This window comes from Leiobunum rupestre, chromosome 1, assembly GCF_980474605.1.
Source record: "Leiobunum rupestre chromosome 1, qqLeiRupe1.1.hap1, whole genome shotgun sequence".
In the NCBI taxonomy this organism is placed as follows: Eukaryota; Metazoa; Arthropoda; class Arachnida; order Opiliones; family Sclerosomatidae; genus Leiobunum; species Leiobunum rupestre.
This window is the reverse complement of record NC_143384.1, coordinates 13,024,538-13,043,205: the sequence shown is the minus strand read 5'-3', so window position 1 is coordinate 13,043,205 and position 18,668 is coordinate 13,024,538. Positions and strand designations below refer to the sequence as shown.

Below are 18,668 nucleotides of genomic sequence, written 5' to 3'. Positions count from 1 at the left end.
ATCGTTTACGTATACCTTGTTTTATATTACCGTACCATCGGTCTGGTCTAATAAGAATTCGAACATGTTTTGTTCGCGAAAGATAATGAGAATGAGATTAAGAAACTATCATTTTTAATATTACCACTTCTATAATAAACTAAGGTAGTGCTTTGGGGTCCAGTTGCGTTGGGGACGTGTTAGATATTTTTAAATGTAGAAAAATAATTACTTCTGAGGGTGGCGCGGTAATAATTATCAATTACTTGTAAAAGTATATTTACATCGTCTTTGTAGACTTCTTAACAGTACATAACGTGGTAAATTGTCAAGCAGGGCCATCTTTGTTAGATCACGTACAATGTTGTTTTGACGCTTATAAACAAGTTGTACCCAACGGTTTTTTATATATTAACACATACCTAAAAAGTCGCTAGATGACTTGGGTATAAGCTGATTAATATTATGACATTGTTCGGCGTCGTCATTTTAAGTTCAATGTTAAATTCGTTAACCTCGCAGTTTGAAACAAGTTGTCCCTATATTAAGAATAAGCTTGGGATTATTAACAACGTTTGCAGCTCTGGCCTTATAAATGTTTCACAGTCTTTACGCACATCGTATACATTTTCCACAAAATATCAGTTTTACGCATAAAATTTAATATTACCGCTTATAAATCCTAGTAAATATAATGCATTTATACATTGACACTATACGAAATATTTACATAACAAGGTCGGTTCGCGCTCATGAAATTTAAATAATAGTAAACTTTGTAGAGTAGATCACTTGACTTTGTAATGGATATTTCAATAACCGTTCATCATTTTAATAGAACAATGACGGTTTGAATTAATATTGTGGTATCTTAGGTATAATTAACAACGTTTGCAGCTCTGAATTTTCGTCGCTAAAGAATATGTCCATAAAGATTGATTATAAAAAGTTAAACACGCTGGTATCTATGGATTCGGGTTACCTAAAACCGTTACTTAAACAAGTCGCCCCTATATGAACTTTTAAACGGTTATTCGTGTTAAACGTGTACATTGCATAAAACATTTACGACAACATATAACCAGTCGAACATGTCTGCGATTCTTTATAATTTTGCGTTAGTTTATCAATAATATCGTGTATATAAATTATAGAATTAAGAACTATACTTGTATTGAGCCGTTAAAAATGTCGTAGATTTTAGAGTGGCATTGCCATTTCTCACCACCAGGGGTAAATTGAACTCTTATAAACGTTCGTTGTTTATTAAAGGACATTATAGTATTGCCATTTCTCACCACTAGGGGTAAATTGAACTCTTATAAACGTAACAAATAACTTAATTCGTTGACCGAGGGTATTAAAGAGCTTTATAGTTTCACCACCAGGGGTAAATTAAGAACTTAGTGGCAGCACACACTACCCTGATTGTAACGACTGCATTATTAATGTAAGCAATGTTTAAATACTTGACCAACGAATGTTCCTGTATGTTAGTTTAATGTTGATATTTCGGTTAATAATGCAGTAAAAAGCTAAGCCTAACAAATACGTTGTCGTCAAAACTCGGACCAAAGCTATAACTTGTTTTTCTGTTATAATCTCCCGCGTATTAACTTGGTAATAATAATGGTTAAACGTATTTTATAGCGTCATATGAAATAACTTACTAGCAGGTGTTTTCGGTAACGAGTTTAGGGTGAACCCTACGAAGCAAGAATTACATATTTCATTTTACGGAACAAAATTGGACGACAGTTGGATAATGAGTGATAAGGAAAATAACGAACCGTGTACGGGACTATTAAAAAGTATAAATATATTGAAAAAAAAGAAACGAAAACTTCAAGCGGAATATATAGCAGCGAGAATAGAACTTGAAAGTGTCCTTCCTACGATACGAAAGGAGCATTCGTACGAGTCTTTAAAAATGTTTTCGGAACAAGAAAGATTATTAAGTTTTAAAAACTGGGTTAAATATGGAACCGAAGAGTTGGCCGCCTGGGGATTTTATTCGCTCAAGAACGACTCGAGTGTCAAATGCCCTTTTTGCGAACTAGTGGTTGAGGAATGGAAAGATGAAGACATACCGTTAATAGTTCATTGTCGTTCAATTCCATTGTGTCCATTTATTCGAGGATGCCAAGTGGAAATGTAACAATATTACAAAAGTCGTAAACATATTTTTAATTTCAAAGTGTAACGATAAATATTATAATAAAAGTATCAATGTAAAAAAAAAATATGTATCCGAGTTTTTTAATACCGCCTTTACATTAAATTTTAAGTGTTAAACTGTAAGTGTTCTAAAAAATCATTGTTAGTTTACTTTATTTAAAAAGTACTTTATACGGTCCCTTTAAAATGTTATTAAAAATAACAATGAATTCAATAGAAAGAACGTTTATTCACAATTTCTTTACAACGGTTTTAATATTAGGAATTTGATTAGTTTTACAATATTCTTGGAAATAAATCAAAGCATCCATTTGCTTTTCAGTCGGCAATTTGAATTCGGCTGGCAGGTTAGATGTAGTTGACTCGGTTGATTCCATTGTGGCACCGCGCTTTTTACATGCCACAATAAGTTCGTTAAGATAATCGATAATTTTATCATCTGACATTTCCTCTTGCTCGGTATAATGGAGAGATTCACTCGCCTCACAATCACACGCCAGATCCGATTCTTCTTTTATTTTATTACAAGATAAATGAGTCATTAAATGTTGTTTGAAACCTCTCACGGTCTGGTATCGTTCCTCACATATCCAGCATTTCTTTGGTACCCTAAGCGGGGACATCTTTCTCTTTCCCATAGCGGCTGGCTTATGAAAACAACAACGCATCTATGAAATCATTTACGACTTGTGACGTAGTTTATATCACGTGATCTGTTGAAAAAAAGTTGAAAGCTCAAGGAAGCCTACAGAATTGAAAAAACTGAAACTAAATCTCGAAATGGATTTTCCAATGGAGTCACGAAATGCTTTTGGAAATACTGGGTACTTAAAGGCGACGAATTAGGTTCTTTCATAGCGACGGCGATAGTAAAATATCCATTTTTATTTCAAAGTGTGATCCCGAGTTTGGTAATTGCTAGGATGCTTGGATAACGCCGCCATCTTTTGGTCCGTTAGCTTAATAAAATTAACCACCTGCACATTAAAACACATTACGAAAATTAAACCAAAATGGTTTGCAACGAAATAGAAACAGCTGCTAGAGTTTCCAACGCGTCCCCCTAGGGGGTTTTAGGTAGTATATATATCCTTAAGTCGCCCGAATCTAGGAATCCTGACCCTAGTGAGCCTTCCCGGAGTAACAAAAATGTAAGTTTCTATAGGTGTTTTTTTATTGTTACAAATACTTAGTTATTTCTTCTAGGGAATCGTTTGTAGCCGTACACATTCTTTTTGCCATGATTTGGCCTAAAAATAAATATACGTCATCAAAACGATTTTTAGTAAAAGAGGTAATTTTTTAAGTTTTATATAGTAATTAGTATAGTATTTATTGTAATAGTTAGTGTAGGGAGCTGTTGGCAGGGCGTGTAACCCGGCCACCTAAATTAATGGCTTCAAAAGTCGTTTGATGACTTCGGCCTATGGTGGTGCCTTGGGTATTAGCCTAGTTGATTATTATTATTATTATATTTAAAGTTCCATATAAATCTTACAGATTGGATACAAAACTTCGGATGGTCGCGAAGACCTCATTGTTTTTCGAACACCGGCTGCTCAAAATTTTTCGGGGGATACAAACCGCAAAATGAACGCGATTAGCAACCATATCAATAAGCTTCCCAGGGCTCAGGGACAATACGATATCGAGGCCGTCGATCGCCATATCTTAAATATAACGCGACTGGCCGAATACGTTATTGTCAAAGAAAGGCAAACGAAAGAGTACCTGGGAAACTTTATCGACTTAGATCGAATAATTGTGGCCACGAGATTCGAGTGTCCTAATTTCCCCGAATTAGAGCTACAGCCGGGAGAATTTCACCACCATTTTAACAACGACCATACGCGGTATGAATCAATGACCACCATCTTTTGTCGGGGAAAATATACAGGGTCTTTTTTTGCTCGGAAAAGTGTTTTTTTTCAAAAACTATTTATAGTACCGATTTCAAATTTGGAAGGTCAATTCTCTATACCGGGGGACATCAGTTTGAGAAATTTGAGCGTTTTCGGTAATGTTTTTCACCAATTTTGAAAAATTATTTTTCGACCACTAGGTGCGAGATAAAAAATTTATATTATAAAGTTGTAGGCCGTCATCGAAAACCCTTAAAAATTGTTCACTCGACGAAAAACAATTTATTTATCAGTGAAAATTCGAGCTTGAAAAATTTACAAGTTGGTGAAGCCAAATTACGATTGTTTGAAACGATAATTGAAACCGAATTACCTAATCCAGTTGAAACTTTGGTTAAAAAAACGACCGGATTTAAAAAACACGAGGCTATAGGTCAATCCTAAACATGCATTGGGTATTTAAAGGAAAACTTTGGGAGATTATTATCAGTGTTTGATAATATTTCGAGCAATGCCTCGTTATTCAGTAGCTGAGCGTACCGAGATAGTTGCCATTTACTATGGAGAAGCAGCGCAAAACCTTAGAAGAGTGACTGAAATCTTCGCAGAAAGACATCCAAATGGAGCACCATCTGTAAATACAGTAAGACGAGCAATTCACGATTTCAATCAATTTGGTATCTTGCAACCTAGGTTTCGCGGATTGGGTCAACCGGATTTAGACTTCGAGAACAATGTACTCGCGTATTTTGTGGCATATCCTCGTCACAGTTGCGCTAACGCCGCTGCTGATTTGGGTTGTTCTGCAAATCGTGTGTGGAAAATTCTTCGTAAGAATCGCTATCACCCATACAGAGCTACGCTCCACCAAGGACTAATTGACGGAGACCATCAAAGACGTTATGAATTTAGCAACTGGTTACTAAATGCTGTCCAAGAAGATAGACAATTTTTGCGCCATGTTTTGTTCTCCGACGAAGCGTCATTTTCTAGAGATGGGCCCTTTAATCATCAAAACAGCCATCTTTGGTCTGACATCAACCCACATTGGGGTTTTGAATATCATCACCAGGTTCAATTTGAACGGGTCAATGTTTGGGTTGGACTTGTTGGAAACCGTTTGATTGGTCCCTTTTTCCTGCCGACGAACCTCAACGGCCAAAGGTATTTACATTTTCTACAGAACGAACTGAGTGACGCAATCGACGACCTTCCATTGGCTGAAAGACGTCAGTTGTGGTTTCAGCAAGATGGCGCCCCTCCGCATTTTTCCCGGCAAGTAACTGAGCACCTCAACAACGAGTTTCCTGAAAGGTGGATAGGGAGAAATGGTCCAGTGCATTGGCCAGCAAGGTCACCTGACCTAACACCGCTGGATTATTTTCTCTGGGGATTCGTTAAAGCAAAGGTATACGCCACGCCCATTGAAACTAGGGAGGAACTCATTAGACGAATAATCAGTGCTTGCCGAGACGTCACACCAGAAATGGTAGAGAAAGCGTTTGAGAACTTAATTGTCCGCGCACAAACCTGTGTTGCAGCCAATGGTGATATTATTGAAAATGTTTTGTAAAAATTTATGTGAATAAAATATCTGCATTTAAAAACCAAACGTGTACATTTTTTCAAGTGTGAAAACTCTACTACGTTTGTATTAGACTTGTTCCCTTTCAATTATCGTTTCAAACAATCGTAATTTGGCTTCACCAACTTGTAAATTTTTCAAGCTCGAATTTTCACTGATAAATAAATTGTTTTTCGTCGAGTGAACAATTTTTAAGGGTTTTCGATGACGGCCTACAACTTTATAATAGAAATTTTTTATCTCCCACCTAGTGGTCGAAAAATAATTTTTCAAAATTGGTGAAAAACATTACCGAAAACGCTCAAATTTCTCAAACTGATGTCCCCCGGTATAGAGAATTGACCTTCCAAATTTGAAATCGGTACTATAAATAGTTTTTGAAAAAAAAACACTTTTCCGAGCAAAAAAAAGACCCTGTATAGTATTTCTTATTTTACAGAAATGTGTGCGCCTATGAAAAGGCGAGGCAAGTGGCCCATTATGTAAAAAGTATAGAGGGTAATCCCCTAGAAATATATCCCGAGAAACAGGACGACCCGACCGAATCGCCACCAGCCACATCTCCGAAAAACCCGGAACCTCCAGCGAACAAACCTAGGGAGCTTGATCTTCGAAATGGTAATTATAAAACAAAACTATCATGTTTCTCATTTTTAATTTTAAATATTAATTACAGCTCCGGGAATCACTATCGTCGTAGAAGGAGGTAAAACATTAGGTTCCGAAAAAATAATTACAATTCTAATACCATTTTCCATTTCTAGGTTCCGAGTTAAAAATTATCTTATAACACGTTTTGTATAAAAAAAATTGTTTAAAAAATTGTATAAAAAATGTATAAAAAAATGTATAAAAAAATGTATTATAGGTTGTATTAAAATAAAGCAACACACTGATCAAAAGAGGTAAACTTATTGTTACGTATCACTAAATTTTAAATGTGTAATTATTTAACATTTTAAAAAATATGCATGAGGACTTGGCCCAAAAGCGTTTGGTATAAATTTACACGCCTCCCTCATTCAGGCGGAGTTTCACCAGCTGGTTATCTCGGCGTGAGAGAAAAACGCGCGCCACACCGCCGTGGAGAGAGAGCGTTTCACCGAGGTTCCCCGAAAAGCGCAGAGAGAGAGAGAGATATGAGGTTCGCTGAAAGAGAAAGTTTTTGCCGAGGAAGCTAGACCGCGAGCTATTAAAAAATTCCTGCACGTTTTATACAAGGACTAAATGTTATAGTTGTATTGATTCGATAACAAAAAGTGGATTATTCATACAATGTCCTTTAAAAAGGGTACGTTAAAACTTTTTTTTTAAACTTTAAGTGATAGACTGGCTTTAAATGAAATTAAAGTGTTTATAGATGAACAGTTAAGTCTGTTAAAACAAAGCGCACCGGTTATAGACCTAATGTTTAGTGTTTTGGTCGACAATTTTTCGAAATTTCAAGCGGTTTATAAACCATTACAGAAACAAATTCCCTGTGCCTTATAGAAATTTACGCCGCCTTTCGTATTTCTCAGGATCACCAAGTGGAAAAAGATTTTTTGGAACAATTTATAGGTTATTGTCCATTTGACGTAAGGGATTTGATTGATCATTGTTTAAATGATGTAATATATTTGAAAAACAGTTTATAAATAAATTTTTTATTAGTAAATGTGTTCTTTGTTATTATACCATACGAAAAATTAGTGTACACTAGCAAAATATATACACGAGGAACCATGATAATAATAGTTTCAGTATATTTTCAAAAAAGCCTCCTCAGGACAGGCGCTACTAGCGACGATGCGTAACGTACGAAAATAGCTTATTTTAATTGTACATCATTTAAAATTTCCTTACCAACGCGTTCAGAATAGTCTTTTCGTATATCAGTTTTAATATGTTGAAAACGAGGGGAAAGACACTCGCTCACAAAGTTTTATTGATTTAACGTCTATATTTTAATACTCATTGTTTCTGGTTGAAAATTATAAAATGCTACAAAGTGGTCTAGATTTCTTCCGATCTAGAGTTTCAATGACATGAGTAATTAAGCTATAGACCAGAGCCTTCCCGTTAGTGCTCGAATAGGGCGCTTGGTTTGAATCATACTCGTATGGTATATTACCGCAGTTCTGGTTTAAAACGAATTTACATCTCGGGTAATATTTAGCGTGCTCTTCCATCGGAATATCGTTCTGTTCCCAAACTAATAGCTCTCCAGCACAACAGAAGCATTTGACACAATCTTGGTTATACGTGTAGTAGAGACCTGCGTGTGCTAAATCTCTCACGTCTATGTAATCAATCGGGAAATCCTTAAACGACTGTAATCTCAGAAATTCAGATCGCATAGGTCCTAAATTCCAAAAATCGTTCGTTTCGCGTAGCACGGGAATGTTATCCGTAGTTTCATCCTGAACAAATTTGCAATTCAGGAACCGTTGGATGTGAATTAGTAAAGGTATATTCCCCTCTTTCCAATCGTTAACCAAACCATCACAACAGAAACACATGACAATATTTTTATTCCCGGTGTAAAAAAGCCGGCGTTTGCCAACTCGTTTACATTTAAAAAGGTTGCCGAAACATTTGAGTTGAAACTCTCTATTCTTTTTCTTTCAAAGTGCATTTTTACGTATTTAAAGCTGGTTAAAAATTTAGCTCGCGTAAAATGTAATCGGCGTCACGTAGCGGCCACTGTCGTCAGCTAGCGGTAAATTGTAACTGGCGTCACCTAGCGGTAACTTAAAAACCGCTATCTAGTGGTTATGGTACCAAAAAGTCCAAAATTGCCCTTTCAGCCGCCACACTCAATACCGAAAACACCTGCCAGTAAGTTATTTCCGCTCGTTATTTCATATGACGCTATAAAATACGTTTAACCATTATTATTACCAAGTTAATACGCGGGAGATTATAACAGAAAAACAAGTTATAGCTTTGGTCCGAGTTTTGACGACAACGTATTTGTTAGGCTTAGCTTTTTACTGCATTATTAACCGAAATATCAACATTAAACTAACATACAGGAACATTCGTTGGTCAAGTATTTAAACATTGCTTACATTAATAATGCAGTCGTTACAATCAGGGTAGTGTGTGCTGCCACTAAGTTCTTAATTTACCCCTGGTGGTGAAACTATAAAGCTCTTTAATACCCTCGGTCAACGAATTAAGTAACGCTCGTTATTTGTTACGTTTATAAGAGTTCAATTTACCCCTAGTGGTGAGAAATGGCAATACTATAATGTCCTTTAATAAACAACGAACGTTTATAAGAGTTCAATTTACCCCTGGTGGTGAGAAATGGCAATGCCACTCTAAAATCTAAATATAATCTGTAATTATTACTATAAGCCCATGTCTGCTAATAATACTAAACTATTACTCATTTTAAAGGTTCACAAATTGAATGAGCGTTCTTTCACGTAGTGGCCCCTTCCATAATTTCGCTACCACTTACGAAAATTAACGGACCATACATGTTAAAGTCTATTAAACCGCTACGTAAACATTCCTCGTGCCGCTTGGTAAACACGGAATAATATACATGTAGTATACGATAGATTAGAGGATCTTTTTTACGTTTATTCAATATTAAAGATTTTTACGACATTTATAACGGCTCAATACAAATATTTTTAGTATAGTGACCATGTATTCAATATAATTAAGATTAAAAAGTCTTTCTCAGAAGTAATACTTTTTTGTTTATTATAAATTTAAAAAATAGGATTCCACACGTTCCCAAGGCACTAGCTTAGTATATTATATGATTAAAAATGATAGTTTTTGTATATAAATTGTCTTTCGTGAGCAAATCGATTGCTATTTTGAAAGGTTATATGTTGTCGTAAATGTTACATACTTTTATATGCATTTACAATGTATACATTTTATGTTAACACGAATAATAATAACCGTTTAAAAGTTCATATAGGGGCGACTTGTTTAAGTAACGGTTTCTATTCGATACCAGCCTAGCATTGCATATTAAAAATACTATAACTTGTATACAGAAACTTATAAATGCATTATATATAATTTGTATACACGAACTTATACATTCATTATATTTACACTGATTTATAAAGAATCGTTAATGTTTCAATAGTAACATATCCAGATAATAACAAAAGTCTTGACCCCGCGCCCTTAAAGTATTGGCTAATCCTAAGAGTAAATACTTAGTTTATTATATGATTTATAAGGCCAGAGCTGCGGACGTTGTTAATAAGACCAAGCTTATTTTTAATATAGGGACAACTTGTTTCAAACTGCGAGGTTAACGAATTTAACAATGAACTTAGTTTTCTAAGGCTTATTAAAAATATTATTCACGATGACCACGCTCGACAAGTAATACAAATTTTACCCCGTTATGTAAGACGCCAATAACGCATTGACTATGTTAAAAACTTGAAATATCCAAGATGGCCACTAAAAACTTTAACTCCCTAGTTAATTTCTTCACCCCAAAAATACCCTTGAATACACTGTGTAAGACAAAACGAATTATGTGCTTAAAGACAATGTTAGATTAATAACCTATAAAATCTTTAAAAGAGACCCCTATTAGGGGTGACTTATATTTGAAAACATGTACCCGAATCCATATATACCAGCCTAGTGGCGAAAAATGGCAGCATTGCATGATTATAATAATTTAATTTATGGAAGACCCCTTTCAATAACCGTAAATCAGATGATCACGTGACGCGGCTTTTTGATCGAACCATATAGGGAAAAACGTGTTATTGAAATGTCTTTTGGCATTATGTAATTCACCCTTTTCAACACATGTTTACGTGAGATGACTCCAAAAACGCTTCCTAACGGACGACAGGATATACTATCTTTACCCCGTTATTATCGTATTGACTATGTTAAAAACTTGAAATATCCAATAAAAAACTCCCTATTTTCTTCACCCCAAAATAACCTTGAATACACAGTTTACATTTCATAAATTTTAGGCTTATTATTTACGATGGCCAGGCTTAACAATAAAACTTTACCACGTAATGCACAATGTTTCTCGCGTGTCCTCATTAACGGTAATATGAAATTAATACATGATGCATTGTCATAATATTTATCAGCTAGGCCCAAGCCATCTACCGACTTTTAATGCGACATTTTATGTTAATATATATAAAAAATTGTTAGCAACAACTTGTTAAACACAAGCTTGATATAAAGTAAATATGGCAAATTTCCTAAAAAATAACAAAGATAGCCACACTTTTCAATACACCCTACAGAACCCGTTTGAATATGAATCATTAAAGATGGCGGCCAAAACACATGAATTTTTCCAGCCCAAAATGACTAACAACCGCTAAAAGAGAGACCACTCGAAACCAGCCTAAAAGCTTTACCCCGTTATGTGTTGTTAGCGTAAATATGAATCATTTTTACCGCGCTTCGGGAAGGCGCGTTTAAGAGTCTATACTTTTTATGTGCATAAAGACATTATTAGATTAATAACCTAAAAACCGTTAAAAAGGTGCCCGTATTAGGGGTGACTTATATTTGAAACTTCTACCCGAATCCAAAGATACCAGTCTAGTGGTGAAGCATTGACAAATGTTAAACTTTCACCAGCAATCTTTATGGAAGACCCATTTCAATTACCCTAAATAAGATGGTGCGTGTCACGTGACGCGGCTATAATCATTAACGAACCATAAAGGGACAACTTGTTACCCAATGAGACACCCCTGGTGGGACACTATAAAGATGACCACGAATGACAGGTTATAACACGATACAAGCTTTATCCCTATATGTTCAGTCATTAAAAGTGAATCATTTTTACCACGCTTCCTAAGGGTTATTACAACACAGCTTATTATGATGTAACCTTTTATTATACCTTTAACTCTCAATTTCTTCCTAAGAGTTCAACCAAGACACCGCTTGTTAATTGGTCGATACATTTTCACCCTAATCATTTCACATGTTAAAGAATTTTCAAGTCAAAAATGACTAAGAGTTCTTATAACAACCGCTAAAAGAGAGACCACTCGAAACCAGCCTACAAACTTTACCCCGTTATGTGTTGTTAGCGTAAATATGAATCATTTTTACCGCGCTTCCTAACGTTAAAACACAGCTTAAAAAACTCATTAATATTTACTTCTTAAGATTACTTAAGACGCTTCCTAACCGTCTTCAGAACATGTTAAATAATTTTCTCGCCAAAATGCTAAAAGCTCAACCATATAACATCCACTAAAAGAGATCACTTGTTCAGGGCCATAATCCCAAAGACGCTTCCTAACCGTTGTCAGGTAATTAAACCATGCAAACGTTTATACTAGTAAATACAAACTTTACCCCCCTCCACTTGTTCATTGATCCTTTTCGCACTTACATCATCATAAACGCATGTTAAATCCCCGCCAAAAATGCTAATGAATTGTTAACCATTTAGCAACCAGGTCAATTAGCTCTAACGTGTAATTATAAAGGTACAAACTTTACCCGTTTCCCCGCCATAAATTAATATTCAAACATATAATAAACCTACAGAGTGTAACTACTTATTGATCGACGCTTACAATTTCCCGCGCTTTTTTAACCAAAACACATGTTAAATTCGCGCCAAAACTTTAACAGTTCAACCATATAGCTACCAGGTCAATTACCCCTAACGGTTAATTATAAAGGTACAAACATGTAATAGACCTATAGAGTACAAACTATACCCGTTTCCCCGCCAAAATCATGTCAAACATGTAATAAACCTAAAGAGTTTAACCACTTGTTGATTTTTATACACGCGACGCTTACACTTTCCCGCCAAAAATTAATATTCAAACATATAATAAACAAGTGTAACTACTTGTTGATCCTAAACACATGTTACTATACTATCCATATAACAGGTCAATGACCCCTAACGGTAATCCACCTAGTTAAACAATACCACGCTCATTAATATTCACCCTTTTTTAATTGACCTTGAACACCTGCACTCTAGTGAACTTTATTGACAGGTCAACTAATTAATTATTCAAAACACCTGTTAATCTCATTAATTATTCAGGTCACTCGCGCGTGACACGCGCCCGAGGGGGGGCGGAATCGCGATTCCCCGCTTCATTCCCCCCCGTCACGCAGCTGTGGACGCGTGGGGGAAAGCACGCTGCGCCCCCCACGCGTATCCAGAAAGACGGTGGTAAACTACTGATGCCTTTGTACGCGCTTATAAATAGGCGGCAAACAAAAACATCTCCGGTTCTTCATTGTTCTATCACCTCTTCGAAATGTGTAGCTACACAGTTTCAGTATACGTTGGTCAGGCAATATCACACCTTGCAAAAGCATATAGAACTTGTTTCTCCACTTAGCCACTACGTGTCAGTAGCGAAACGTGTAGCTACCTCTTTTCCATATTTATGGGCCGAACACGCTTTCCTATGGGAATCGACAGTACACTGGAAGGCAGGAAAAAATATAACTTTTTGAAAAAAGACAATTATTTTCAAGGTTTTTTATGCCCAAGATTCAGCATTAGGGAAGCTAGCGGCATTATTCTTACACTCAACCATAATTGTTTAACACATTAAAATTGCAACTTTTTACAAGGTTTACTCGGCAGTAAATAAGAGTATACCAATGGCTTTCCTTTATAGACTCATTTCTGACATAAGTCTGCTTTCATTGGCTGGGAAGTTCCTGAGCTAGTACCCTGTTACAAAATTCCAAAATAAAATGGCGGACTGTGACGTCGCCTTAAACTAGTGTAGTTTGTTTCTAACTTCAGGATTTCTGGTAAATTTACAGTAGAAAAATCCGAGAAAAAATTACTTGATTAAATTGTGTTTTTCCAACTGGAAATGTAACTGAATTCTTTAAATTGTTTTTAAAGACAAGACCGAATCTGGTAGGGATGCAACGGATAACCGGAACCGGAACCGGAACCGAGAAGAACCGGGTAAATTCTAGAAACCAGAACCGAAACCAAAACCGAAACCGAAACCGATAATAACAAAATTTGATAACCGTATCCGGAACCGGAACCGATATTTGTAAAAAAATGATAACCGAAACCGGAACCGGAACCGAGTTTTTTTTATTATTATTAATGGTTTTTAAACGGTTCTATAACTTTTTTACCACCATTTAGCGCATGTTGAAATTTAGTACTTAAACTTACTAATTTACTATTATTTCTGCGTTTCTACGTAAGTGTCAATGACACCGCCTTACGCATTCTCAATTGAAAATGGGCTGGTGACTCATCCACAAAATGTTTGCTTTGTAAACTGGCAATCCGCGATAGTCGGCAGCTCGGCATAATTTCCCAAATGTAGTGCTACTAGTGTGCCATGATGTTATCCGTGTGGGGCAGAAAAAATTCACGACCCCTTTCTGAACCAACTGAAAGGAGAAACGGCGGGAAATCCAGTGGCGTAGATAACACCCCCACAAACCGCACAATGGGTGGGGGCAAATTGACTATGGGGCTGTGTGCAGTGCAACCGCGCGTTGTTTTTCCTCTTATCAGCTCAAGTTAATGCTTTGCTTGCTTCAAATATTTATTTAGATTTCTATGCCGAAAAGCCGGGTACTAGCAACAGGCGAGCCCAAACTTTATAAATACAACATAAATAACCGTCGCATAAATATCCCAACAACGTACATAGTGAAAGTAACATAGAGTTGCGAGTCCTACTTTACTGAATTTTGAAAATAATCGAGACACGTGTTTTATAGCTGATCGTTATTCGTTAAACGCGGTAAATTAATAACTAAGTTGTCTTTGCTGTTAAAAGTTTAAATTTCAAGTTTGTAAGGTAAGGTTAATTTGTTTACATACTTTAATCGCTGGCTAGTGGCCTGTGAAGTTTTGGTTTAGAAAATCTAAAATTGCAACTTTCACATTAACGAACCCTTATTTAACGAAATAATGTAGAATCCATTTCGAACGATATACTCTACTAAATTTCCGCCTTTATCTTTTCTTCAATGAAATGAGGACCGGGAGGGAAGGTATTATCTTTCCAAAACTTGACAGTACATAACTGCCACACCCGTCTCATCTTCAAACGGTGAAACACAGCACACACCAAGGACTCCGCTCTATGAAGGAATTAGCGAGAAAAAAAGTCTGATGGCCCGGCATCGACGGAGAGAGTTACAAGCAGCGTCGCAGTCATGTAAAACCTGCAGGCTTAACGCGCCCATGCCCACGCGATGATACTCTTCATGGCCACAGGAAACTGCGCCATGGCGCAGAGTGCACGTCGACTTCGCCGGTCCAGTAGAGAACCACTATCTACTCATCACAGTGGACTCTTTATCTAAGTGGATGGAAGTCGATATAACCAAATCAACCTCGTCCGCAACGGTTATTCGGTGCTTGCGACAACACATGGCACGTTTCGGGATAATACCGAAATTAGTCAACGACAACGCGACATCGTTCACAAGTGAAGAATTTCGAGAGTTCACTGCCGCAAACGGGATCGAGCACCTCACATCAGCACCATATCACCCACCCTCAAACGGTCAAGCGGAAAGAGCAGTCAGGACCGTCAAGACATCACTTAAAAAATCACCGGAGGCTCCAACCCACACATCGACGTGATTGGTGCCGGACGAGACACATACAACGAAGATTCCTTGGACGTTCGGATCGCACGAGTACTGATGAATTATAGACGAACTCCAGTAAACAAAGACCCATACTTACCAAACTAGATCTATGCAATCCGAAACACGCACCGACCATCTTTAAATCAAAGTCAGATGCCCACAGCCCTGACGTACAACGGGTATACGCCAGAAATTTTTCAAGAGGAGACAAGTGGATGCCTGGTCACATTACCAAACGTCTGAAGAAAGTGATGTACGAAATACAGACAGACACAGGAACCACCATACGACGGCACAGAAACCAGATGCGATTTGCGTTCCACAAACCAACCCCACAATCAGACGCAACCGAAACCGAAATCGCATCCGGGCGGATCCAGTCAAACACGCAGGCCCCGAGCACCGCACTACCGAAGAACCCAGCGCAAAGTCTCGTCCTCGCCGTACCAAGACTCTAGACGCGCGTAAACAACGGAAACTCCATCATAGGTTCTGATTCAACATCGCTGACCGATCGAGATGGCGTTACCAAGACCGGAGCCGCTGCGTCTAAAATCAGCGCTCACGACCAGACAGTCCTGGAGCCACGCAGGTCAACACGTCACAAGAAGCCCATAGATTTTTTGGGATTATGACCGGGGAACGCGACGGCACAAATAAAACGAGAAAGCTAGTGAAAACTTTTTTAGTAAATGTTCCGTTGTTATCTAATCAGACCTACGTAGTTTTTTACCTGATACATATATATATATATATATATATATACACGGGACATTATTCCGACGCGCATCCCCACGTATCGACCGACCAGAATGCTATGTATCTTTCATTGTAAATAAATATTTTATTGTCTTCGCACCGACTCTCATTGCCTGAATTCATATGTAAAGAACCCTCCTCAACATTACCTCAAACGAAAAGCATTATATTGTAACGGATTCAGTCACCAGATGGCAATTGAGTCCGTTATTCAAATCTCGCACCCAATCGTTATTTTTAGTAAAAGGAGGGAGAACAATACAAGAAACAATGTCCAATGAAGGCTAAAATTTTATTGTAAGTGTGTTTATTAATTAACCTAAGAGGGAACAATAAATCTTCTTCTCAATTATTTTAGCGCGTCTTGATTTTATTATTAAGCCTTGCCTCTAGCGTTTCCGTAAAATTAACAATTTGCGTTTTTCAGTATTTCCCCTGTTTGGCGATTTTTAAACCAGGTCTGCTAACAACTAAGCCAACGACGCTTGCTAAGCTACGGTGTTTTTTAAAACAGCTTTGGCTTTATAACATTTAAATATTTATGAATTAAATTTATATTAAAGTTATAATTTTATAACTAATTTATGAATTAATAATTTAAATGTAAAATACGATGATGACCAAGAATCGAACCCAGGTTATCGTCTCACTGAGCAGATGTTTTACCGCCGAGCTACTGACTTCCCTGAAAACAAAACACATCACAGGCAAAATATTGAAGTAAAGGAACCATTATGATACGGCGATTTATTTATTTTGGTGAACTCGTTTTTAATTCGTGGAGTATCTGGGTTTTAGGCCATGATTTCATCAGATTTCGCGATTTCGTCAAAGATTTCGCGATTACGTCAAAGATTTTGTATTTCGTCAGAGATTTTGAAATTTGGTCAGAGATTTTGCGATTTCGTCAGGGATTTCGCGATTTCGTCGGAGATTTCTTGCGAAGTGTACGGGATTTTGTACAAATGTCCGACCCCTCGAATTCAACGCTAACTTGTTTCGACAAAATGAACTAGAATTTTTACTTTTGGAAAGACACCAATAGCTCTACCGGGCAACGATAACTATAGTACTTGTCGATAATTTCTAGCCCCATTATTCTTCAATTCCGCACTATAAAGGTAACTCTGTCTGGGCGTACGACGATGTTCGATAATTTTATATTTAGCTGAACACCTTTAATATTTATTAAGTTTTAATCCGATATTTTAAGAGTCTCAAGTTAACTTCAACTTTCTTAAACTTTTTCTCCTCGCATAAATACATCTTTGACCAGATGAACGCCATTATTCCGACCAAATTCAAATGCGGCGTCAATTTTCCAGCGTATGATATCCTTTTTCCCAAAATCTACAATTTTTCTGCCTACATAGCATAGCGTTCTTACGACCAAAAAGTTGTATCTCCACAAGTTTCCTGAACAATGTTGGAATAGGGTAATATCCACGATTTTTACGCTTTAGTATTACTAATTTCGCCAGCGAGTTTCCCAAAAAGGTTCTTCCCTTTAGAAACCGGTGACCATTTTCGACGATAATAAAAAAGGCGACAAATTACAGATTTCCGGTTGGGCCATACGCATTTTAAGTAGGAGGGGTGTGTTATAAAAGCCGGCCCACGCATCCGTCAATCTCGGATTGGCTAGGCAAACGTTGCCATACGTACTATAATTATGGTACAAATACCATAATTTTGTATCATAATATAAATGGTACTATTGTGTTGAGAGCGTACTATATAGTACCAAAACGTACCATATTTACAACCCATTGTACTAAATGGTACTATTTTGATATTTACTTTGTTTCTACTACTAAAATAATAAGAATTTCTTATTAACTATACTAAGCCAAAACCACGTAACGTTTTACTAATTAAAAGTGTAGTTAAAGTTACGCAGTTTTTGCTTTCAGGCGACGAAATTATTAAGTCCACGTTCAAGTGTTGCCTGATCACTCGATAGTCGATACTATAGAAATCAGAAACGCGCATAGCGCCCTTTGTACCACCACAGGACGGGCGAAAAAGAAGAAATCAGGCGATAGTATCGGCACCTGGTAGAGATAAATTGAAGCTTCTTCCTTCCCCCTTTCTCTCTCTACGCAACTCTCTCTTACCAAAGCAGCTGGCATCATGCATTGCGGGACGCGTTACGTTTCTCTTTTCCGCCACCGGGTGGATTTAGCGCTGTACTTTCGCCAGTCGTTTGCTTGAACCAACACTGCCTTTCGATTCAAAATTAGGGTTGATAGGCTTATGGTTGTACTATAATGTTTTAGCCTTTGTACAATAATTCGGTCAGAAAAATCTGGCAACGCTGGGCTAGGCCAGGTTAGCATGCCGGGAGTAGTGGCTCACTCCTGTAATCCCAGGCGTCCGGGAGGCAGAGTTTGTGGATGGCCGTGTGAGGACGACCACCAATCCCCTAACGGGTGGTCGGAATACTTCCGCCAAGGGTGTCCCCACCCCTGTCCCCACGTATCCCCCCGTTGGCGTGGCCGTTACACATATCTCGCCCTGATTAATCAGTTATTGTGTGTGTGCTGGTGTCTAAGGCCTCGGGTCGACACCGATGTGTGTGTATCTCAAAAAAAAAGGCCAGGTTAGCATTATCTCTTTATTTCTGTCGGGAGCAGTACGTGCTGAAAATCGTTCCCGAGAGTTCAGAGCTAAGCCTAATAACGGATTAGATTTATTATCGAATCAAC

The 18,668-nt window shown here is 37.3% G+C and overlaps 1 protein-coding gene across 1 annotated transcript; it reads right to left on the bottom strand.

The window, feature by feature from the left end:
• Nucleotides 1-7,577: 7,577 nt before the first annotated feature.
• Nucleotides 7,578-8,105, bottom strand: LOC149961124 (baculoviral IAP repeat-containing protein 7-B-like). The gene has a single exon (XM_090158338.1). It carries the CDS (start codon nucleotides 8,103-8,105, stop codon nucleotides 7,578-7,580), a length of 528 nt encoding a protein of 175 aa, XP_090014464.1.
• Between the last annotated feature and the right edge of the window lie 10,563 nt (nucleotides 8,106-18,668).

Bases quoted from the DNA above. Each gene is read 5' to 3' on its own strand.
- LOC149961124 (XM_090158338.1), bottom strand. From the start codon at position 8,105: ATGTGTTTCTGTTGTGATGGTTTGGTTAACGATTGGAAAGAGGGGAAT.